General features: G+C 37.0%; 2 protein-coding genes across 3 annotated transcripts; both read right to left on the bottom strand.

Annotated features, from left to right (window-relative positions):
* Positions 1-228: 228 nt before the first annotated feature.
* Positions 229-13,908, bottom strand: LOC114364874 (probable cytochrome P450 304a1). The gene is made up of 10 exons (XM_028321219.1): positions 13,815-13,908; positions 11,857-12,105; positions 8,936-9,108; positions 5,717-5,989; positions 5,057-5,174; positions 4,540-4,720; positions 3,148-3,265; positions 1,859-2,000; positions 1,255-1,304; positions 229-982 (listed from the first exon to the last, which is right to left on the bottom strand). Exons 1-10 carry the CDS (start codon positions 13,906-13,908, stop codon positions 848-850), a joined length of 1,533 nt encoding a protein of 510 aa, XP_028177020.1. The 3' UTR covers positions 229-847.
* Positions 13,909-14,653: 745 nt separating this feature from the next.
* On the bottom strand, positions 14,654-24,336 carry LOC114364876 (probable cytochrome P450 304a1). Of its 2 annotated transcripts, none has more exons than XM_028321223.1 (9): positions 24,194-24,336; positions 23,026-23,274; positions 22,513-22,685; positions 20,434-20,706; positions 19,740-19,854; positions 17,955-18,153; positions 16,387-16,504; positions 16,064-16,205; positions 14,654-15,692 (listed from the first exon to the last, which is right to left on the bottom strand). In XM_028321223.1, the coding sequence occupies exons 1-9, from the start codon at positions 24,285-24,287 to the stop codon at positions 15,508-15,510; spliced, it is 1,548 nt and encodes a 515-aa protein (XP_028177024.1). In that variant the 5' UTR covers positions 24,288-24,336; the 3' UTR covers positions 14,654-15,507. The 2 variants fall into 2 exon arrangements, with proteins under 2 accessions (XP_028177024.1, XP_028177026.1); XM_028321225.1 differs by having other exon boundaries at positions 17,955-18,135; positions 24,194-24,335.
* Between the last annotated feature and the right edge of the window lie 1,041 nt (positions 24,337-25,377).

Genomic DNA, 25,377 nt, shown 5'->3' with positions numbered 1-25,377 from the left:
TTTAAAGTGTTTTTTCTCGTGCATTTTCTACTAATGTTGTCCGTTTCTGGATTAGGCCACGAACCAACTCTATTCATCTTCACATTTAGTACCTACATACATATTTTAATTATTACAATAAAACAGCCGTTAAAAATTCCAAAAAATACATTTATTGAATCAGTTAACTAAGAGAATTACTCTACCTACAGTAAATACCTAAGCAAAGTCGGAGATATCGACTCTATGTATAGTCTGCTGATTATACAATCGGGATTCGGGTATGAAAGTGATAAACACAATATAAACAATACCTAATCTACATTATAAAGTAGTTGCGTAGGCATAGAAACCTTTATAAAAGTAGCACTTATGAATATTCAATTTTATCACATTTTGCATCACATATTTTGCTGAACCCTTAATTTTATAAGTTGAAACAAGTCAAACGACATATAAATAGTTGGATACAACGTGCTTTCAATCCATTTGTTGGTTACTCTGTGTTGATTTTGTAATGCCCATATAAAATTGTACAGTAAAATTGTACAATAGTATCTCCACTTAGGACTTTAAAAGGGCGTCAGAAGCGAATTTTAGGCGGGCATCAGTATTATCTATGAATTATTTTCAGGTTCAAATCAAATTAAATTAAAAGTTCCAGTTCTTTTATCTTTGCGCGCGAAATCAGTCTAGTATTTTTTATTTAATTATACTTAATCTATATTTTGTAGCTTTGTAGTATTCAGACACTGAATACTTAGTTAAGTTCTTCAGTTAAATCCGAAGTCCTAACGAACTTATTTTTACCAAAGCTTATTCAAACTCAATCAATCAATGTCTCTGTAACATTGACTCTTAAGAAGTGTTAACGTCTAGGCGTGACTCGAACCCAGAACTCAGGTATAGTGGTAATGATGCCTTGGATCCTCTTGGAAGGCTTGGTCAGGGGGCGGCCGTCAGCCGTGGACACGCTGAAGGCTTGCATAAACGCAGCAAACACCTGAAACATACTTGTAATTTAAGCCTAAGGATATGACGATGAAAATCGCGTTAGAACGGATTGAAATGTTTGAGATATAAAATAAGCAGAATTTGACAAGCAATAAAAGAGTCGTCAAAAACAAAAGTTTTGAGAAAACTTTTCTCGATTCACGCACTTTTAATTATTCTGCACGGATTACCGTAACAAGCTGTAGAATTACAACATTAGAAAATGTTGTTGTTTAACTGTTTTAGCACGAATGTGTTATCTTAGCAAAAAATTCGACAAACCTGGAATAAAGTCTGCCGCGCATATGTCTCCCCAGCACAAAGTCGCCTGCCTGCAAAATAACCGTGAAAATGTAAGTAGGAGTTTTAGAATCGGGCTTAAAAAAGTTTTCGTTTTAATTAGTATTTTTTACCTAGGTAAAACATTTAATCTTACCGTTATAATTTCAACCGTCGCCAGTCTGGTCACAAAAAGAAATCAACTGGTAAAAGCTATGCAACGTAGAGTAAGTTTTTGTTTCAAACAGGTGATAGCTAAGCGCTTTTAAATTACATTTTGATGATGGACGTGGAAAACCTACGTCCATCATCAAAGTGTAATGCTCCAAGTGTTTGACTATTCAAGTCCCAATGCAGCTGTATACACGTAATACTCTCAGCTATAGAAAAAGTAACGATGTTGTGAAAAGTATAGTGTAGAGTCGTTCGGTCGGTCGTTGATCTTTGTCTACTATGCCCTTCCCTAACTAATACTGTAGAATTATCTGTACATCTTAAACTCTCATAAAGGCGAAGTACCTAGCAACTAGCAACTTCGCCTTTTGGGGACTTTCTGTCGTCGATTGATAAAAGATACTAAGTAATTAAATGTCTTTCGCAAACTTACCAGCTCCGAATGGCAGTGATTTGTCCTTGGAAAGGTCGAGTTGTCCATTGGTAATGAACCGTTCAGGCCTGAAGACCGTCGGGTCGCCCCATATCTTCTCGTCCATGTTCAACATTGTCAAGTTGGCACTCACCAATGTGTTCTGAAAACGGAACATTTTGGGATTCAGCATAATTTTATATTTTATGTGAGCACTAGCTTTCCGCCCGCGGCTTCGCCCGCGTGGAATTTTGTCTGTCAAATAAAAACCTTATCGCGCGCATCCCTGTTTCAAAAACCAGGATAAAAACTATCCTATGTCCTTTCCCGGGACTCAAACTATCTCTATGCCAAATTTCATCAAAATCGCTTCAGTGGGTTTAGGCGTGAAAGCGTGACAGACAGACAGACAGACAGACAGACAGACGGACGGACAGACAGAGTTTCTTTCGCATTTATAATATTAGTATAGATTTTGCTTGAGTGTTCTTTGAAAACATCAAGTATTTAGCCATGCGGTTACCTAATACCATTTGAGATTATACCAAAAGAAAAAAACTTAGGTATGTATGAGACTACGGAGTCTACGTACCTTTAAGAATTTTAAACACTATTGATGTATCGTCAATTAAGTGATGCAATGAACTGACGAGTCGGCATCGTTAGTAGTAGATATTAATTAATCTTCGCAACTGATCTAAACTTACAAATTACTATAGCACGATTTTACAATGTCAATTAATAAAGCAGCGGAAGAGCGGACTATAATTTAGGCCGAATGAGAGAGCAACACGGGAAAGTATTAAGATTCTGTCACGCCACATTCCTACGAATCGTCGGGTAATATTGCATTATGTTCAAGAGTGTAATGTTTCGTAATCGTAACGGTCTGATGATCTATTTTAATTTTATTTGTTTTACGAAAGATTGTGTTTATGAATTGTACTCAACAACAAAAACATCTAAGATACAAGTTTCATTTGTATTGTAATAACTTTCGAATGGAGATCACGTCTTTGGAATCGTGGTGTAGTGTAAGACACCCGCTGGGGGTGCAAGGTAGCAAAACTAGCTGGAAGCGAATTTATAAAAAAAAACGCGAGTTTGTACTTTGTTCCCTTGAAGGCGGACGCTTACATTTTGCAGTAGACTACCTCTGGATGAAATGATCAAGGTATTCGGGCCTTTTTGGCTTGATGCATTAAACTCTCTTTCTATACGACGATGCGTTCCTGTATTTCCCTGCATGCGCTGTCTTGTGAGTCTATTAGCTAATAAGGTACGTTTTTGTTTTAACGGTACATACATACCTCAGGGATATCGTAGCCATGGAACTTGACATCTCTGATAGCGCGGTGCGGGACACCCAGGGGCACAAGGGTCTCGTACCTCATAATCTCTCGGAGACAAGCCTCAGTGTACGGCATACTGAAAACAAAAGCCGTTTTTGTTGATAGTGTACCTATAATATGTTTAGTGTCACGTATAGATGAATTAAACGGAATGCATCCAAATAAGAAGGACCCTGTATAGCTGCCTTTGGGGTTTATTTACGAACATAGGCCTAAAACATAGGATCAGCATCGTCAGCGTCGACCGCGTCGCCGTCGCCGTCAGGAACACGTAGTCAGCGCAGGCTAGGACCAGTTTTACCATTCATTCTTGTGGGTATTTCTCATCGACACGGTTCTCATCGTCACCTTCGTGGCAAATTTTATTTCTAACTTATTTCAACTTTTTGTAAACAAAAATTGTAACGCTTGATGTAAAGATTGTATTCTCAGTAAATCAGTCAAATAGTGAGTCTCGTTTGGAAGCTTTAACGTTTTAAATTTTTAGATCCCACGAAAGTGATTCTGTACTTCACAGCAATAATTTTTTCAAACTTTACTACTGTAAATGACTCTTAAGTGTTTATAAAACATATATTTGTCTTATTTTCATAAAGCAAGCGATGTGCAGTTCTTTGGAGAAAGTTCTTGAGAGCTGTTCTTTGGAGAACGCGAAAAATTACCCCGTTTTTTATCGTTTCATGTGATGTTTTCGTATTATTTTTGCTTCTATTACGATAAAATTTATTTTGTATGTAGCTAAATAGATATTTTATCATCTGAATTCAAAGTTATTGTTCTAACTGAAACCGTTTATGAACTATTATTGTGTGACCATCAAATTTGAGTGTAAATGAGAAGTACCCTTGTATTGTATTGTACCTAGCTTTTTATGAAAATAAATATTTTATTATTTATTATATTATTATTATTATTCTGTTCCTATACTCACTTGCGTCGGTCGTCGAGGGTCGGCAGCCTGCCTTTGCCAACCACGCGGTCGATCTCCTTGTGCACCCGCTCCTGGATTCCTGGATTCAGCAGTATCTGCTCGATCAGCATCGTCAGCGTCGACTCCGTCGCCGTCGCCGTCGGGAACACATGTACGACTACATAGTCAGCGCAGGTTAGGACCAGTTTTACCATTCATTCTATTCCTATACTCACTTGCGTCGGTCGTCAAGGGTCGGCAGCCGGCCCTTGCCCACCACGCGGTCAATCTCCTCGTGCACCCGCTCTTGGATTCCTGGATTCAGCCGTATCTGCTCTATCAGCATCGTCAGCGTCGACTCCATCGCCGTGGCCGTCGGGAACATGTAATCAGCGCAGGTCAGGACCAGTTTATACCATTTATTCTGTTCCTATACTCACTTGCGTCGGTCGTCGAGGGTCGGCAGCCGGCCCTTGCCCACCACGCGGTCGATCTCCTCGTGCACCCGCTCCTGGATCCCCGGATTCAACAATATCTGCTCGATCAGCATCGTCAACGTCGACTCCGTAGCCGTCGCCGTCGGGAACATGTAGTCGGCGCAGGTCAGGACCAGTTGGTCCACTGGAATAAAAGAGCGTCTGTTTTGGATTGGCCCAGTTATCAATCTTTGCTACTTATTGTCTAGACTCGGTGATTGTCGTCGTTGAATGAAGGTTTGTTAAAGCCTATTTACTAATCTAGAACTTTTACGAGTTCAAATAGGTATTGTTCTGAATTTATTCATGTGATTTGAGTTGATTTCCCAGTAGAGAGACATAATAAGCAAATAAAAAGAACTACAACGAAACTAAAAAGTTATCCATTATCGCTTAGTGCTTTCTTTTCCAAGATGTCTCATAGATTCTTACTATTCGTAAAGAATGTCTGCACTACGAGTAGTAGAGAACTATTATTTACCAGAAAATGTGGATTTTCCATGTTCCTTAATTTCTTCATTCATCTTCTTGATGTACATATCCAGGAAATGACGACTGTGCGAGTCCTCTTGTGTTTTCATCACTTCCTCGACTAATTTCTGAAAACATAATAACACATACGATTTAATCTTATCTTTGTTTAGTGAAAACAATTTAAAATTCGTAGTCAAATTTTTGATGCCTATACAATATTACCTATTCGTTTGTCAGGCTCATTTTATTATTCATCCACATAATTAGAATAATCAATTAAGTATGTGTTGCATAGGTGTCACAGTAAGGCTGAAAAGTCTGAGGATGGAACTTGGCTTGTCACCGTAGGTAACTGCCGCTTGGCATTGAGTGACGGAGAATGGTAGATAGCAATAACTGATTGGTCTTTATCATGGGTATAAAGGCTGATTTACACGTGTTATATAGTTAAGTAGGTAACTTTTTTACTTGTTTTTTTAGTCAAGTTGGTGAGCGGGGCTTGTCACTTGACACGTTTTGTAGTTTCATAGTGAACAAGAGCTTGACGTTTGGAATTAAGATAAAATTTAGTTACCTATTGAACTACTTAATACGTGTAAACCAGTCATAACGGTAGTGAAAAAGTAACATATTATGATTTGATTAGTTCGATTAACAATAAAATTACCTCGAAGAACTCCAACAGATTCTGGTTTCCCTTCCTCATGCCGGCGTAACCACTGAAGTTGGGCAGGAGGTCTTTGATCCACGGCGTGAATGTGATGGCGCCCCCCAAATCGTTGGAGCCCCTTTGGAACATCAGAACATGTCTGGCCAGGTCCCAGAGCCTATCGTACTCTGCCCTGGGCAGGGTCATTCTGCTGAGGACATGGAGCATGCCGTTGATGAACGGCACCGCGAAGTAGTGCGGCAAGTAGATCAGATCACCTTTCACTATTTTCTGTAAATGAGAAAAATGCATTAAGTGGAAAGGTGTTGGTAAGAAAACCCAAGTGTCAGTGGAAACTTTATAATAATGTTCCAAAAAGTGTGTATAAAGCCCGAAAATATTTTCGGTAATTTTTCCAAAAATCTTCACTAAGTGCCTACTATAAAAGTAATTAACTATACAAATAGGTTTATAACCCAAGTAACATTTTACTCCATTTAAGAGTTCACATTTAGTTCCAATGTGTACTTAAAGCATTAGTACAGTTCACTCGTGATGTATAAGCTGTATTATTGCAATTAATTACACCTATACCTGTCTAAGGGACTTATAGGAGTGTAGACTAGTGTAGAGTTATACTTTTATACGATTGTTGGTGTTATAATACTCTAACAACTATCCTTTAGTCAGCCGTCTGACTAAGAGCATTATAGGAGGGTAGAGATACGGCAACTGCTGTTTAACGGCCTACTTGTACGATGTTACAGAGCTAGCATTTTAATAGAACACACGTGGTCATTTAAAAAGCCAAAGGCTATTATGTTTACTTGTTTTAGACTGTTATACAGCTAGTAGCTGTAGTAGGACTTGTTTGTGTTAATAAAATAACCTTTTTTTACTATCTGTACAAAAGTGTTTCAATGGTTCGCATGTGCACTGTAGGCTGTTAAAAGGACTATATGTGTTGTCCATTAACATCAATAGCAGTTTATTTGTCCACAAGTACTACTCTTATTTGCTTTAAGCTGAAAATGAATGTGAATGTGATATTCTATTACACTTTTCCCCAAGCCTGTTTTTAGTTGTATTTATGGTGGTTCTGTACATGATGCAGAGGAAAATATTATGCCTGAACCTGAAAGTTCCCTTCAAAATATACAGATATCAGAGTGTGATGATTGCAGTTCTAGTGATAGTGAATACAATTTTGATTTAGACAATTATTTAACCTTTAGCAAAAAAATAAGAACATGGGCTATTGAAAATCGTATTCCTCATTCCGCTTTGAATAAATTGTCAGGCATAATAAACGAATTTAAACCGGGAACACTACCGTCTGATGCTTTAGGTATTCATACTTGACTATTAGTACCTGGGCTAGGCGATTTAACGGACATTAATAATTTTTATTGCGGATCTCTAAAATTTCAGTATTTGAAAGAATTAAAGATACACAATTGACCTGAACTAGGTACATCTTAAAGCTGTACATAAGTTCACATTAGAATAAATTTATAGACATTAGCGCTGTAGTGGTACAAATGTGGAACTTAATATAGATAACAGCATTCTAACAGAACACATGTGAACCTAATATACGCTCACCGCATTAAATTGGAGTTATAACAGTTCACATAGCCGTATTTCATTTCCACCATTTTGTTCTACATAACCTAAAATATTTACCAAATAAATCTCCAAAATTAATGCAGATTTATCACAAAATTCGCAGATAGAGCGATTGAGTTTTGGTTTCATGTTATAATTAATTACCGTAGTATAATTATAATGCCAATACAATATCAAAAACTGAAAATTGTAGATTTCCTCTCAGCCAGTTTTAAATATTTTAAAATGAATATCGCGTTTTTACAGAGGCGCGTAAATATTTTAGCTGTAAATATGTATACATTTCACGATAAAGTTGCATTCCCAATGGCATTAACATTATTAAGTATTTAAAACCCGTGTTATTATTTGCATAAATGATTATATTATCCGCCCGAGTTGTTTCCTCTTGGCACTCACGTACAAATACCAAACTAATATTAAAATGTGGAAATAATTTAGGACACACGTGAACTTTATGTAGCATTGGAGTACTTTTGTCGGACTTTATAACTTTGAAAGCTGTGCATTTAGCCACTTGTTACTCTTTATTGTCCTCACGTACGTTGTATGGTTCACACTGCGTCCCATATAGTGCCGTAAGTCAGCCTTAAGTACGATGTTACTACTTAAACTGCTATTATAATGCTATTATACTGCTAATGTACAGCCATAGTGAACTTAAAGCTGTCTAATTTGTGCCCAAACTGGTTCTATAAAAGCATTATAGCAAGCTATACAGCTCGTATACAGCTGACATACACAGCTTGTGGAGTACATGTGAACGACTATTGAACTCTTAAATGGAGAAAAATGTTACTTGGGAAGGTCCTTGGTTAACTAGAAATAAGCAGAGATGCAATATAAATACCTAAGTAGATACGATTATAATTTATTAATTCTCGTTACATCCGTGCTTGTTTACATTATGACTTATTTTATCTTTTGAGATATTCTCAGTAATTTGTGTTAAAGATATTTAATGAGGTAGATTTGGTAAACGTAACTTTGATTGTGATGCAATTTGGTCACATTTATGCATTACTTATCTATTACGTGTACTTAAACGTGAGTGGCGATTAATTAACACGTGCGGCAGATTTTATGGATAGATGATAATTTTAATAAATTCTTACTGCTGATTTACATAATATTATTAACATCTGAAAAGATTTTTTATTCTTGTGCCTCCTACTATGAGTAACTAGATTAAATTCAGATGGCTTTTGTTATAGATAACCCCTTCATCAAATTGTAAAACTAAGTAAAACTTTCATCAGCTTAAGGCAATAGTCCTAAGTATCTTTATCAGAAAAATGATGAAACAAATTGAAGCAAAGGTTTCTTTGTTTATGAAACTACATATCTAATCTACCTATATAATTTCCGGTAATTCAAGGTTTTCCTAACTTGTGAAAATGGTTCATTCCGAAAACTGTTGCAGTACCTACCTACCATATTAATTATTATACACCTGGGTATATTATGTACCAAATCATCATCTTGTGGAAACGAGAAAATTAAAGACTCTACCTAGGGGGTCATCCCAAAATATTTTGGTTATCCATGGATTGATTGGAGTAATCAGAAGAAAACCTTTGTCCAAAACCTATTTTTAAGAAACTGTACCTCTTCAGCAGGGTATTTTGGTCCGTTGAGGGTCATGTCGAGCATCTCCTTGATCTCTCCTTCCACCACAGTTTCTAGGTTGCTGTCCCGTCTCCCGAATCCGTAGTCCCGAAGGTACCGCAGCGAGAACCGACGCTGGACGTGCCAGAAGTATCCATCCGTGAAGAATATACCTGGAAGTTATTATATTAAAAGTTAAAGCATGATTATCAAGGCCTCCCCAACCCGTCTGGCCATGGGAAGTGTAAGCCAAATCCTCCATTTGCCTCTGGTGCATTAGAGAGGGTCCTCCTACAGTGGAGACTAAATGATGATGATAGATCAAGGTGAGCAGGGCAAATAGTACGGAGAAATGATGGCCGATGGGGCAGCAAGGTTCTGGAGCGGAGGCCGCGTATGGGAAAACGCAGCGTAGGATGTCCACCCACAAGGTAGACCGACGACATCGTAAAAAAGATAGCAGGAAGGTGCTGCCGCTGCGTCTTTCCGTTCTATACATGGCCAGAACGCACCCATAGGAAACTGCTCGTGTATATTTTGTAGTGCCCGTTTGTAAATCTGTGACTCCAAACTATACACGAATTTTGCGTACTGATCGTGTATAGTTTGGAAGAGCTTAGTAAAAAAAGTCATATTCAAACTATACTCGATTAGTTTCTACTACACCACTTACACTTACACTTGACTAGAGTGTGTTTAGTTGATATTGATTTAGTAAAATATGGAATTATATTTAAAATTACATTTATTCGATATTATTACATAAAATATTATTATTTTACTGGATCTATAATAAATGTAGATTTTTAACACTATTGTAAGTGGTTTTTTAAATTAAATTGATTAGGTAGATTTCAAATTAAATAACAATTATTAGTGTAATCATAAACTCATTGTCAAATGAGAGAGAGTGAGAGAAGAAAGTTCAACGTGCATTATTAATACATTATACGAGACTTTAAATGCTAGGTTTGTATTATCGGTCGTTTGGTGTAGTGGTTCGAAACGGACTACTATTCCGGAGGTAGCGGGTTCGATTCCTGCACAGTACAAACATTTGTGTGCATGAACATATTTGTTTGTATTGGACTGGGTGTTTTCTATGTATAGTATGTATTTACAAAAAAAAAAGTATTTAAGTATGTATGTTTAATACTTAGTATTATGTACAAGCTTGGCTTAGTTTGGGACTAGAAGCGCAGTGTAAAATGTCTAAGGATATTTATTTATTAACTTTTATCTCAAGAACAAAATCATTTTAACATATTTCCATACCTACATAATTCTTAATATAAGAGTTATTCGAGAATTGGTGAAAATTAAATATCAGCCCCAAAACAAATATCTTTTCTATGGCAGAATCCGTGTCGAAAGATGATTCAATGTTTAAAGTAGACACGCAGATATGAATATGTAATAGAAAGAGAGGTCAATAAGACAAAATGACTAGCATGCAACTACTCGCGTATAAATTGTAATCACGCACTTATTACAATACATACGTGATTAGTCCGTATGCGTACTGGCGATGTATATTTTGGAGTAAGATAATTGACCTAAGTCACTACAAAGTATACGCGAGCAGTACGCAGCATATGCGTACTGGTCGTGTATAGTTTGGAGGAGCTTAGTAAAAAAAGTCATCTCCAAACTATACTCGATTAGTTTCACACCCTTGCGTTCTGGCTATGTATAGAACGGAAAGACGCGCTGCCGCTACAAACCGGGCAACATGGAAAGCATTAGGGGAGGCTTATGTTCAGCAGTAGACGTTCTATGGCTGAGATGATGATGATCATGGTGGAAATAGGTTTGGAATCAGATACGATTCCTGAATGAATGAAGTAAGTCCAAGGGTTAAAATGTGTTAATTCGAGTCCAAACTTTGTAACATTTCCTTTGAAACCATCATTTAAAGTATTTTGTTGTTTACAATTTAATTTATCTTAGGTACAATTGCATTGGATAGGTCGTTTGTAGATGACAAACTGCAGTTTAAGTTGGTAGGTAGGTAGGTATACTTATAAGTAAAACATGTTTCCGGCCATCGCATTCGCATCATGGCCCTTCCGTCAGTTTCAATTAGCAATATTAAAGTTTAGATAATAAAATACATATGGCAACACATATAAACGATTTCCTTGTGTGATATTTTTGAAACGAGGGCATCGCGTATCGCAAAATAATAAATTCCGTCCAACTGACAGTTTAAACATGCAAACAAGACTCAAATGGCCAATTATCGCACAATATTTACTTCATAACAAGTTAGTTTGATAATAAACTAAACTAATTACAATCTAGAACTATTTCTTTGTAGATTGTAAGAGGAAATACAAATGGAAACAACAAACATTTTAATTAATCACTTTTGCTTTCACTGTTTATTATTTTTTACGTAGTAAATCCAATTTGTTATCTGCTACAAAGTCCAAAGAATACCAGAAAAAAATTGGTGCTGATGATAATAGTCTCGGAGCATCTAGCGACCATAGAAATTAATATTTTCTGTATCAAAATATGCAGTGGTTGATATCTGAACAAGACTTTTTAGAGCCAGAGCATCCGGTGACAAAAATTACTTGCATTCAGGAATAGCAGAATAGGTATTGATCGATAGAGCGTGATCGCCAGGAGAGCCAGCGAGAATTAAATTACCTCTAGCATGAACAACTTTCGTCTTCGAATCGTTTGCGTATTCGACAAAACGATAACGTGACAATTTTGATTCTTAAAATAAGTTTCGTGCAACCATTTCTCATACTAAGTTCACTTTACGACACGTTCACGTGCGCTGTTGTAGTTTTCGTACTAAATCTTTTAATGGCGATTCGAATACGCAAACGATTCCAACTTGAAAGATTTTCGTGCTTGCCGTACAGCACCTAGTAATTTATATTTCAGGATAGCCACACACTCACCCAGTTTCTTCCAGTAAGACCGCAGTCTCCCAATAATGATGTCCATTCGTCCATCGAAGTCTTCGGAGTTCAACATCTCCTTCACCATCGCAGAATCGTTGACGATGACCGACGGGACTGGCCCGAGGTAGAGTCCCACCATCTTTGTCTTGTACCATTGCCCCAGCTTCTTGAAAGCTGCTGCCAGGTTGTTGTATTCGCTGGCCAGGACTATCCAATAAGCCCCGTACACCGGTAGACTTGGTGGCCCTACATGGTTAAGAAGTTTTTTAATTATCTTCATTGTTAGGCTCAGTTACACCATCTTACTTTAACAGTAACTATTAAACCTTAACTGGTGTTTTGTTTAAAATTTTACATATTTTTGACGATTGTTGTAGTTAAAGTTAGATGGTGCAACCCAGGGTTAATAATCTTACTTCTCAGATGGGTTTTTATTTAAACGTGTACCTACTTACCTAACCGGCTGGTACGTACTAGGGGCGGGTCGCTAGTTTAATAGTAATTAGGGCTGATGAGTTTCTAGTTTTCATTTATATTTTCCGGGAGTAGACTGACGACCTACTAACCTAAACACTATGACTTGTTGTTATAGGTGCATTTTTGCAACAACAATGTATGATGTGTTGTTGACTGTGTATGTGTTACATACTTTGTATCCTAATAGCCTCGTTAAAGTAATTTAACATATTATCTTGTTTAAAAGATGATATTTCCGCTAATTTCCTAGGATATAATAATAACTTCTTTTGCTATTACATGTATGTAAATACAAGACTACAAAGCGTTCGTGAGGATAATCGGTGTCTTATGCCAACACGCACTTACTTTAAAAACAATGACGGATGGAGAGACAAATTTTAAAAACCTAGTACTAAATATATTGAGCTCTTTATTAAGGTAGATTGTATATTAAACTAAATTGAAATGACGATGAAGCACCTGATGTCATGCCCTAAGTGCCCAAGCAACTGCACTCAGGAGGATTTGATGAGTGCTACTGACAACGCCACTCTTGTCGCGGAGTTTTGGGCTGACACTGTGTAGGTTTGTTGTCGACACGAAAAGAAGAAGAATTGAAATGACTACCAAAAATAAACTTATCGCAACAATCGTCTCTATAGTTCTGTGGGTCTAGACAAAGTGCAAATTATAATCGCAAACTAGTCGAAAAGTGGTCGAAAAGCCTCTCTTTTGTATGGAATTTTGACGGATTCGATTTTCGATTCGATCAAAAAGTACGTTTTGTCTAGGGGGGCTGAAAACTCTCTAAAGTCTAAATCTCAATGAATCGTTTTTAGTTGACTTTAATGACGGGGGAACATCGAACGTTGACACAAAATTAACATGGATAGGTAAATTTATAGTTTTCCAATAGAAACAATGGCTAGGTAATAAATAATTGCTAACTTTAACTAGAATAAATTATGACGGGCATTACGTATTACAATTTATATCCTACTGTTAAGTTAATAAAGGGATATTATTTAGGGGAATATTGCTCTCAAGTAGCTCTCAAGTATTCAGATTTTTTTTAAATAAATGCAATTCAATAGCGTTTAGGTAAGTATAAGTAGCTACAATTTTTTTTAGAAGAACTGACATTAAACATTTCACACGGTTTCAGGTTCACTTATTTAACCGACAAAATACTGCGGAAAAGCCTCGAGTTTTATGAGCTAGACTAGGGCTCCCCAAACTGTGGCATTATCCCAAGAACATCGTGATGCGAAAATAAATGTAGAGAAAGAGGAGAGTGGCAATTTTTCAAACTTGAGCCCCATTTTGAGAAGCTATACTCAGAAAAAAAAGCAAACACATCCTCCTTCCCAATGACGTCACAGTAAAAACAAGTTTGGGAAGCCCTGAACTAGACCATAAAAAGTAAATAAAGTCTCTATCCTAGGCCGTAGTTGAATAACAACACGCTCTTGCATTAGTTTTTAACTTAAACTCACCTGGAGGGAAGTTGTCAAATCTCTTGTACGCATTTTTGTATGCCCGCGCCACAAAATAAGACACCAAAGCAATGAGTATAACTATGCCGATCATATTGCTATCGTATTTTATTAACTTAAGCACACAATATTATCGACGCGTTGTTTGGACGACAACAAAGTGATACTGAGTTGAATATGCCAGCCATACTCAATATCTAGGTAACTACGTTAAATTATTTCAAATCAGTAATGAGTCAAGCGGTCTCATTTTCGAACAAAGGGATCCGTATATGCAATTTTATTGCATGTTTTGGCTGCTGTCGAAAATGATTAACTACTAAGAGAGCGTAGGAGATTTTCGGTAGTCTCCTAACTTTCTTAAAGCAACATTTAAATCGAGAATTTATTTATTTACAATATTAAGAGTACAGACTTTCCCTCCTGGTGACATTATAAAATTCCATCCTGTAATACCGTCGTCATCGTCGCAGTGAGTCAAAAGATAACCACTGCTAGACAAAGACCTCTCCCGAGGATTTCTAAAACGACGGGTCCTGACTCCTGCGTTGCCCGCATCCAGCCTAGCTGTTTTCCGCGACCTTCATCTGATCGTCGGTTCACCGTACATTGCGTTTTCGGGTTTATGAAATAGCATAAATAAAATAAGTAATAAGTAGGTAAGCATCTGGATAAGGTAAACATAAAAAATACAAACTTACAAACGAGAAGTTTATTATGTAAAAGAATTAAACATTACCCTAATCTACATAAAAGCAGGCCAAATAACGATACAAATAGGTTTCATTATAACTAATTAACAAACCGTGTCAAGTCTTATCTAACATTTGATTTATACCGGTAGGTGATCAGACGGTGATCAGTATGATATCCTTTGTAGTTATTGAAGTTTTTTATATTTGGTTTGGACTTCTTATGTTGACATTTTTTACTGAAAGCCTGTTAGTAAGGCAAAAAAAATTAAATAGATCGATTGATGAAATTATTCCTGGCGTATTTTAATAAACTCACAAAGAAATCTAATTAAATTGATACGTGATTGTGTACCTAATGTAGGGCAAGAAAAAACAGGTTCTGCCACAATTATACGAATTTCTCAGTTGTTGATCTTATATGTAGATCTGGGCACCCAGTACGTTAATGTGGCAACGACTGTAAAACAAGTTATGTTTTATAATTAAATAATTAGCTAAGCCTCCGGCATACAACCGGCGCAAAGCTCGACGCAATCCTGAATTCATTTATTCTTAGGTATATCAGTTTGGTGTTAAATGCTTCTAAACTTAGTGGATGATGAATAGAATTGGTTTGAAAGTCTCTACATCAGAATTATTATGCTAAATACTCAATTAGGTACTACTTAAAAATACTCGTAGTTAATGCTAGTTTATTTTCGCAAAATAGGGTGGGGTCTTCTGCCGTATTATTATAATCTATAGACATGGATGGAATAAATTAAATAATAACAATTTGTCTCAAAGTCACTAAATTTAAACATGGTATCTACAAACTATAATGATATCAGATTGTGATAAGTTACCAAGGCCTAATAAATAATCGAACATTGCCCTATTACTAATATCAACAAACATTATCAGCTAGTTATTGTCAGTTAGCCAGGTCCCTCTTTATACCCAGGGCACTCTGGGCACGTGCCCAGAAGTGCCCCTAGTAGGTCAATGATGGGCCTAGCTTAGCTCCTGGGTGTGACGCGGACCCAGTAGTCTGGTACGGTGTTGATGATGCCTTGTAGCCTCTTGACGGGCTCCTTCAAGGGCTTGCCGTCAGCTGTGGACACGCGGAAGGCTTGCATGAAGCCAGAGAACACCTGGAACATGCACTGACGAGCGTAGGTCTCTCCAGCGCACAGGCGCCTGCCTGGAAACAAGATCAATGTTACTCTTATGGGTTCTTTTAGATATGACCTGTGCCAGATGCAAGCTTCAGGCAAAATACAACGTTACAATTACAATACTGAAGCCTGAATAGCAGCGCACGTACTAAAACGAGCGTGCTTTATTTGAAAGTTTCAAATAGTTGACAAATACCGCGGAAAATCGCGTCATTTTCCGCGCTCGTCGCATGTGCGATGCGATTTGTCTATTTCTCACTTTCAGTCGCATTTTGCGTCATCTACATGAAGAATGGGAATAGATAAATATTCCTATTACAGTCTTCCGGAATCACACGTTACGGGTAAAACAATTGTAAATTAATTTTAGGTTACAGTTTTCCATTATGTGACTTACCAGCTCCGAAAGGCAAGGATTTGTCTAGAGCCGCGTCAAGTTTGCCATTCTTGATGAATCGTTCTGGGCGGAACACCTCAGGGTCGCCCCAGATTTCCTTGCTATGGTGCAGGATCATGTAATTAGCTGTCACCATGGTGTCCTGAAATGTAAAAATAGTATGTTAATTATCTACAAGCGTCAGTATTAGCCGAACGGTGAAAGGTGACGGACTGGCCAAATTCAATTCAATCCTTGATAATTTCAATGCATTTTGGTTTTGAGCTAACTAAAGTAATCCACATCTAAAAGGGTCAAATTTCTTCCGTCTCTATGTGACATACCTCAGGAATGTCGTAGCCATGGAACTTGGTGTCGACGACCGCGCGGTGAGCCACGCCGAGCGGAACCAGGGTGTCCAGCCGCATGGTCTCGCGAATGCACGCTTCGGTGTACGGCATGCTGATAAACACAACAATATGCTTTTAGTTAAAGGCTTACATGCAATAATCACTTAAAATTAAGTTAAAATTTAGTTACCTACTTCACTAGTTCACTACTTAATACATCGTTTAAATCAGCCTTTATACATTTATGTACTTACGTAGCTTTAGATTCGATATCGATAGAATAGATATAAAGAAATACCGCGCGCGTGTAACTGTTTCAAAAACTGGAATACAAAAGTATCCCACAAATAATAGTTTACATAGTATTACCTATCTCATGATTTTGCCTGACAACTATTTTTATTAGATTTTATGATTCATAAAATCTAATAAAAATAGTGTCATAGTCGCTCTGCTACGAAAGGACACCATAGACATGTCGTAGCAAACGTTTACTACGACTACGCGACTACGTGACTACGATCGGTTGCTACAGTTTTCACGTAATATTTTATTGCTACGGGACGTATTTGTACAGTCGCGGAATGAAAAGGTTCGTCACCTTAGTGTCGGTTTTCGCTTGCACTAGGTACTGTAAGAGTCAAACCTGCCAACATAACAGTGCAAGAAACAGTGCTGCTAACATTTAAATAAATATGACGTTTCCTAACGAATAAGGTTTTGCTTGTTTATTTTTCTATCCCATCAGTGCAATGCAATAATGACATTGACCAATTGACAATAGTTTTTTTTATTTAATAGAAATAATAATGGCAGGTTGAACCAACAAGAAGGTTTTAGTTTATCAATCATAATAATCTTCTTGACAAGATAAATCGTCAAACAACTTTGATCTGAATAATTTTGAACTTTACTGACGAACAGTTAAAGATTATTTTCTCTAACTCGAGATTATTCTGTAACATAGTTTCAAAAGGTAATAAATGTGCTCGCGATTCGTTGAAGGAATCAATTTGAAAACTGACGAACCTTTTCATTCCGCGACTGTACTTGTATGTTTGTTTTTTAACGTGACTTGAACGTACATATTTGTTGTTTACTTGTTGTTACTTATCTGTTTGTAATGTAACTTCTTACTTTCAGAGCAATACAAAACAGCGATACTTATCCCCACTACATACACGTTATAGTTACATTCCTACGTTGTCTAATTATAAAAGGACTCCACTTACAAAAGAAAAACATTGAAGTGTCATACAGTAGCACCAGACATTACCGCTGTCTGGTTCTCATATCGGCTTTACCATGCTTTACTTAATTTTGTTGGGATTAGGTGGTGTGCTGCAGGGCCGGGTCTACCATTATGGCTTTTTGGGCTTCAGCCCTGGGCCCCACGGATTCAAGGGGCCCCGAGCTAAGTCAAGTCAAATATTTCACCGTCCCATTTTTTGTATACTTTGAGTAATTAGGTGGGCCTCTAAGTAGTTCCTAAGCCCAGGGCCCCCTAAACTCACGGTCCGGCCCTGGCGTGCTGTAAAATGTCAATGGAAAAAACTGCTTACTCTTTCCTGTCATCCAAGTTAGGTAGGCGGCCTCTGCCGACCACGCGGTCTATCTCCTCGTGGATGTGGTCCTGGATCTCCGGCTGGAGCAGCAGTCGCTCCACCAGGATGGCCAGCACCGCTTCCACCGCAGACGCCGCTGGTAGCGTGTAGTCAGCGCACGTTAAGGCCAGTTGGTCCACTAAATTCACCAAAAAGCCTTGTTAAATAAATAAATAAATATCCTTGGACATTTTTACAGTGCGCTTCTAGTCCCAAACTAAGCAAAGCTTGTACTATGGGTACTAGACAACGGATATAAACATACTTAAATACTTTTTTTTTGTAAATACATACATATTATACATAGAAAACACCCAGTCCAATACAAACAAATATGTTCATGCACATAAATGTTTGTACTGTGCGGGAATCGAACCCGCAACCTCCGGAATAGTAGTCCGTTTCGAACCACTACACCAAACGGCCGACTGTTAATTGAACTTTTTTATTTTTACTATGGATTTTAGTTTCTGAAATAAGTTTTTTAATTGGCAATTTTAATGACAGTCGGTAGAGCCAAGAAAAGATGTGCAATTTAGCTTAAAAAATGAATTAATTATAGAGACTGGTCTAAAAATAATTTCCGGCTTGAGTTAAGCATTATGTTCAATCAAACTAAGTTTGCTTCACCTATGAATCGAATCTAGAATCTCCGTTATTAAAAAAAATAACGCTTTGTACCTAAATTGCGAAGCAAACCAGAAAATGCTCGAATATTACTAAAATATTAATTTTACCGAATTTGGATAACCCGTTGGCGCCAACCTTAAATATATTTATTTGACCTCAGATAATAATTATATCAAAACCAGTCAAGTGCGAGTTCAATTCGCACATAAGAGTTCCGTACAAGATAATTATCAGGAATATAACATCGTATGATCGTACCTAACTTCTATTGAATATTCTTATATGAACCAGTTTTTTTTTTATTACGAATAGTAATATTTGGCATAGATAACAGAAATAGTAATAGACCCAGATGGGACATAAAAAGATTACAATACCAAACTTATATTTTTGTAAGTAGGTACTACCATGTATGTACCTATACATGCGTTCCGTTGGTCACCTTTGCACACCTATTATAGAACCCTAAAAATCAACTCACGTGTATCTTACGAATGCACGTTTTCCTGATATTTATTATCAAAAAACTGTTGAGGAGATTACGCTAATAATATTGCATTTATCAACATTATTAAGCATCGCACTGTTTCTGTTTAGACAACAAAATATCACGTGTATTGGTCATGGAAACTTTCAGCACAGGTTAATTACTTAATAAATTACTGGTCGCGCATACATTATTATAACTTTTACTCGTAATTGATAACACTATCGGGACATAAATAAAATAATTTAGAATCAATCCATAGCAATCCATAGCAGAGTACCTACTCGTATACCTATACTTTTGCGTCTATAGCATGACAATAATGACAGAAAGTTGTATCAGACTCTAAAACCGATGTGAACAACGCCTCCTCGTGACCACGACCGCTCTGCCAAGAGCGAAACGAATAAGAAGAAGAATGATGAATGATGATGAATAATAGCGCGGTAAAAATTCCACTCTCCCCTTGCAAACTCAACTATTAAGGATGATGAAAAATTTCCGCGCTGGACGTCCGGCAGACGCCATGTTCGTTGTTTGTACTATCAATCTAGCCTTTCCATCCCGGGACCTGCTCGCACACCGGAGGGTTTGGTCATTGTAGATTAATTACGTAACGAAGTTACCTGAAAAGGTCGAGCGTCCTTTGGTGTTATCCTCCTTCATCGTCTTGATGTACATATCCAGAAAGTGACGATCGTAGCTGTCGTCCTGGGTAGCCATTACTTCTTTGATGAGTTGCTGCAAAAAATCTAAATTAATCGCATACAACACAACAACGCCTGGACCAATTTTCACAATTCTTTTTTTTAAATGTTCGTTGAAGTCCAGGGATGGTTTTTACAGCGAGAAAACTTCGAATAATTTCCAGGAAAACGCCGGGCGAAGCCGCGGGCGAAGCCGCGGGCGGAAGTTAGTAATAAAAATGAATAATTAATTTATTATAAGTTATTGTAAAATCATAACTAGGTGTGAATATCACCGAAATATTCCTACGTCATGAAAAAAACATGAAGGGCCATCCCAGTTAAAAGCAGATAATAAAATGTAGATTCCATTCCACTATGGATCGCAGAGTTGGCGCCCAACGTGGGACTCATTAATTTTGGTTTACGAATCTGTGATGTGCAACACAAAATATTAAAACAACGTTAGGTATCTCTTATCATCTATCTCTGTTCGCATAGTTAGTTAACCATATAACAATAATAGGTAAGTACCTAGTACTTATTTAACAGAATAAAATCGTGACCTGTTAAAAACAGCTATTTAATTATGACTAGCAATATTTATTATATTACATTACAAAAAATAACTCACCGTATAGAAATCCAGCAAAGCTTGGTTCCCTTCTTTCAATGCATTGTATCCACTCAGGTTCGGGATGATGTTTTTTAACCATGGAGTTTGGGCGAGGGCTCTGCCGATGTCGTCGGAGCTCCTTTGGAAGAGGAGTGCGCCTCTTGCCAATTTCCAGAGTGCGTCGTACTCTGCCCTTGGCAAAGTCATGCGGCTAACGACATGGAGAAGTCCGTTGACGAAGGGCGCGGCGAAGTAGTGAGGCATGTACACTAGGTCACCCTTTACCAATTCCTGCAAGTACAGAGCCTTATGTAGTATACAGGGTGGAATTTTGTAATGCCACCTGGAGGGAAAGTACTCTTAATATTGTAGATAGAAAATTTTACTGAAAGAAAACATTCCTTTATTTTTGAAAAGAAAGAGAACTGCATTCAAAGACATTCTATAATTTTTCGAAAATTCACCACCAAACCATAAAATTTTCTGTAAATAATTAAAATAATTTAAGATTTCATGGTTTTCCTTTATTTATTTATTTATTTATTTATTTTATAGAAACCAACAGCGATACATTGAAAATATTAGTTATAAGATTTAGACTGATAGTATAGCCAATGAAAGGTTTCCCTTTTTATAAAAGAACATTGTTGTTGGGAAAAAATATGAATAAAAGATGTTAAAAAATAATAATAATTAAAAATAACAAAAACTCACAAAGAAGCAATTCATTGCGTCAATAATAGTCAATGGTTTCTGAGTGCCTTAATGACGTCCCTTTTAACTGTAAATTTAGTACTTGCAAAAAGGTCGATGTGTGCAAATTGTTTATTGAATGCACTAACAAGTCGCGACAAGACTGAGTTTCGATTGTAATTTGTATAGTGCTGGGGAGTATCCAACAAAGATACGTTGCGGGTGCGATACTTCGGAGTACGAAACGTGATCATCGAGACCAAGTCCGGGCAGTCAATCCTGCTATTCACTACATCGGACAACAAAGCCATGTCCAGGACAACACGCCTGTGCTCCAGAGATAAGAGGTTATGCTCAATACAGCTTTCTGTGTAACTACTAATGCTATTACGACAGCGAAAGTTGAGGTGATTTATAAATATTTTTTGAATTCTTTCAAGACGGTTTTTGTAAACTTTGTACTGCGGAGACCATACGGAACCAGCATATTCCAAGACACTTCTAACGTATGCAAAATACACCATTTTGATTGCATCGATATCTGAGAATGGCTTACAGATGCGAAGAACAAAACCCAGATTTTTGTAAGCTTTGCCGATAACATATTCAATATGGTCGGATAGTATCATTTTATGATCGAAATACACGCCTAGATCCCTTACATTTAGTTTTTAGTTTTCGACTGATTTCTACTCCATCGAAGTGATAACTTTCATTTGATTTATCAAGTTTGTTAGAGAGATTTCATCCTTATACTTAACCCTAACGATCGATGCAATAAAAATACAGGGTGTAATTTTTAACAAATTTTAGTAAGTTCGATTCCCGGGTGTGACAAGCAAATTTTTAGAAATCTTTGAATGCAGTTCTATTTCTTTTTCTAATTAAAGGAATGTTTCGTTTGAGTAAAATTTTCTATAGACTACCGTATTAGGAATACTTTCCCAAAAGGTGGCATTACAAAATTCCACCCTGTGTAAGTAGTAAGAACGCATTTTTTAAAGAAAACGTATAGTCTTATACAGGTTGTGCCAAAAAATAGTGTAGAAGTTTTAAAGAGAAAAGAAATTATAAAAAAATCATAACTCGAAAACTATCAAAAATCAAAAACATGTACTATTGGCAACAGTGTTAACTGCCCATTGCCAGTGCCATAGAACGAGAGTTCCATCGCAAAGAATCATCATTTGAAGAATATAATTTTAATGCATACACAATAATGTTGAGAGAGACAATTTTTCGTTTCAGTAAATTTTTACCATATCTTACTATCACTAATAAATAAGCAATATGGCACACCTCCTCTGTGGTTCAGTGATGGTTCAGAGGACCAACTATTTTTGAATCACAGGTCCAAGATTCGATTCCTAGAGTCCTTAGATTAGATTAGTAAGTGGTACTTACGTGTTCAGCAGGATATTTAGGTCCATTGACAGCCATGTCAATCATCTCCTTGATCTCTCCTTCAAGCACGCACTCCAACTCCTGGTCACGACGGCCGAATCCGAAGTCTCGCATGTACCGCTGGGAGAACCGCCTTTGGACGTGCCAGAAGTATCCGTCCGTGAAGAAAATACCTTGATAACGTAAATAGTACTTTAACCACTTTAACCTAGACGTTTTAAGTTGAACGCGTGCATACCTAATTGATAAGAGTGCTATCATTTCACGGACAAGGCTCATAGACAAAAAGTTAAGTTGGACAAAAAAGTAAGGTATTTTGTTGTCTTGTGGCCTACGTCAAATAAAATGATTTAATTTTGTTATTAAGAGTCACGCTTTCTGGCACCAAAATTTAACGTAGCCAGGGTCACCTCACGTACAGATAGACATAGTCACAAACTTGTAAGACTTGTAAAAATTACAAGCATTAAGTATGTAGTGCATCAAGAAGTGCTAAATGCTAAAGTTACCCACCCAGTTTTTTCCAATACGACCGCATCCTCATGACGATGCTATCTACCCTGCCATCGAAGTCCTCGTGGTAGAGCATGTCCTTGATCATGCCGGGGTCGTTGATGACGATCGTCCGGAACGGGCCGAGGAACATGCCGATTATCTTGGACTTGTACTTCTGGCCGATTTTTCGGAACGCCTCAGAAAGATTGTTGAACTCGGTCGCCAGGATGATCCAGTACGCTCCGTATACGGGCAGGCTGGGAGGACCTTTAAAAAGTGACAGTTTTCATAAAATACTTATTTATATACCTAATAACAATTTAACTCCCCCTGGGACTTATAAGTGTCGCTTTTTCTCCTTTTTACAAGCTTTATTATTTTATTATTATTACAAGCTTTTTACAAGCTTTATTACAAGCTTTTTATTATTATTACAAGCTTTTTACAAGCTTTATATTGACTTCACTTGTTAGTATGTGTGGGACAAATCTTGCAACTGAATTTAAGACCAGTTCTCCTCAACCGATTGAGCTGAAACTTGGTATACTTATGTAAGTACGATGACAATGCAATGTTATGGTACCATTGAGCTGGTCTGATGATGGAGTCAAGAGGTGGCCATAGGAACTCCTTAACGAAAAGGCGGAATCGCATCGAATTTGGGTTCGTTGGATTTGTCGTTTTGAGCACTTTAGTGATAGATAATGTTCAGGGTCCTGATGATGGATGTGGAAGGTGGCCATAGGAACTCCTAAACGAAACGGTGGAAACTTATAGAGTTTGGGTTCGCTGGATTTGTCTTTTCGAGCAGTTTAATGGTAAATGATGATTGAGATACAACTAAAAAGTGCAAAATAAAATTATAATAAAAAAAAAACTTTTTAAAAAACAAGCTTTATTCTGAAATGCAGTTGTACTAAAACGAAAAAAATAATTGTATGCAAGGTTCAAATAATTTCGAAAGCTTGTAGCGCAAACAGAAGAAAAGAGGAACAAATTCCATGCGCGATACAAGCTTTCGAAATTATTTGAACCTTGCATGACAATTATTTTTTTCGTTTTAGTACAACTGCATTTCAGAATATAGCTTGTTTTTAAAAAAGTTTTTTTTTTATTATAATTTTACAATTTGTTTAGAAAAATCTATCTTTGGCATTCAAAAGATAGATTTTTCTAAACATCTTACCTGGAGGGAAATTCTTCGGTCTTTTGTAGGCATTTTTGTAGAAATAGGCGAAGATAAAAGGCACCGCAATAGCAGCAATTATTGCGCTGATCATCTCGACTGGACCAGGTTCTAGCTATAATCAGACTGGCTGCATATCACATGGACACATGGTTTTGTACCCCTCTTAATTAGAGAGCAAGACCAAGAGGTCAAACATGTGTGTTCTCAAAAAGGTAAACAATGCCGGTCAATAAAACTGATATTGCTCAAAGTAGAAGAGATTGGACTCTTATGTTTTGATTCAAAGGTAAAGTAAATGGCGTAATTAACTAAAATTAGAGTTACCTAAGATGCATAAATTATGTTTTATTAATTATCGTTCGTTTCAGCCAAATGACGTTCACTGCTGGTCAAAGTGGACTTGGGGGAAGGCCCAATAAGTATTTACAATGACCGTTCTTTCCTGCCCTAGTACCCAGTTACCCACTGAGTTCAAGATAATGCTCCATTACCTTGCTATCTATTAAGTAGTTTATCACTAGAATAACTAACTTGACGAAAAGGATAACGTTTCATAGGCTCAGTTTTGAAAAGTGGTTTCGCTTCGCTCGATTTTTTTAAACTTTTAATTCCATATTCTATTTCAGAACGCAAAAATGAAAATGCAGCTCTAACTTGACAGTCCCATGGCTAATTTGTTTAAATTTTAACATTTTTTTAAACATTTTGGTTTAGATAACAATGTGAGGTCAACATATTGATATACCTACTTATCTGAGAAACGTTTTAGGCATAAACAAGTACAGGTGGTATTGCCCTCCTGTGTGTTCTTTCCACTGTCTATTATAATGTAAATAAAAAGATAAGAAACACAATTATAATAATCGTGTTCAATTAATAACGAAGATGGACACAGTTCCTATTAGCTTTAATTTTTTTTTAAGTTTTCGTAAGATATTTAATTTCTATTCACCCTGTATAATACCTATCTAGATTCGTTGTAAAAAAACCTAATAACGAGAAAAAGAAAGTAGGGAATCTAATTAAATAGTAGACTCTACAATTACTGAACAACGTTCCTGATAATTGCAAGAAATCAAGATTGCAAATGAGCTCGATAACAAGCTTAATCGTTGCACAATTACTGAACATTAAAATTAGCGTGGAAAAGGACTACTTACCTACTTTGAATTCAATCTTCA

The sequence above is a fragment of the Ostrinia furnacalis genome, unplaced genomic scaffold, assembly GCF_004193835.3.
Source record: "Ostrinia furnacalis isolate ACB-3 unplaced genomic scaffold, ASM419383v2 OfSCF7481, whole genome shotgun sequence".
Taxonomy (NCBI): Eukaryota; Metazoa; Arthropoda; class Insecta; order Lepidoptera; family Crambidae; genus Ostrinia; species Ostrinia furnacalis.
The sequence above is the reverse complement of the archived record's forward strand: the minus strand, read 5'-3'. Positions and strand labels throughout refer to the sequence as shown.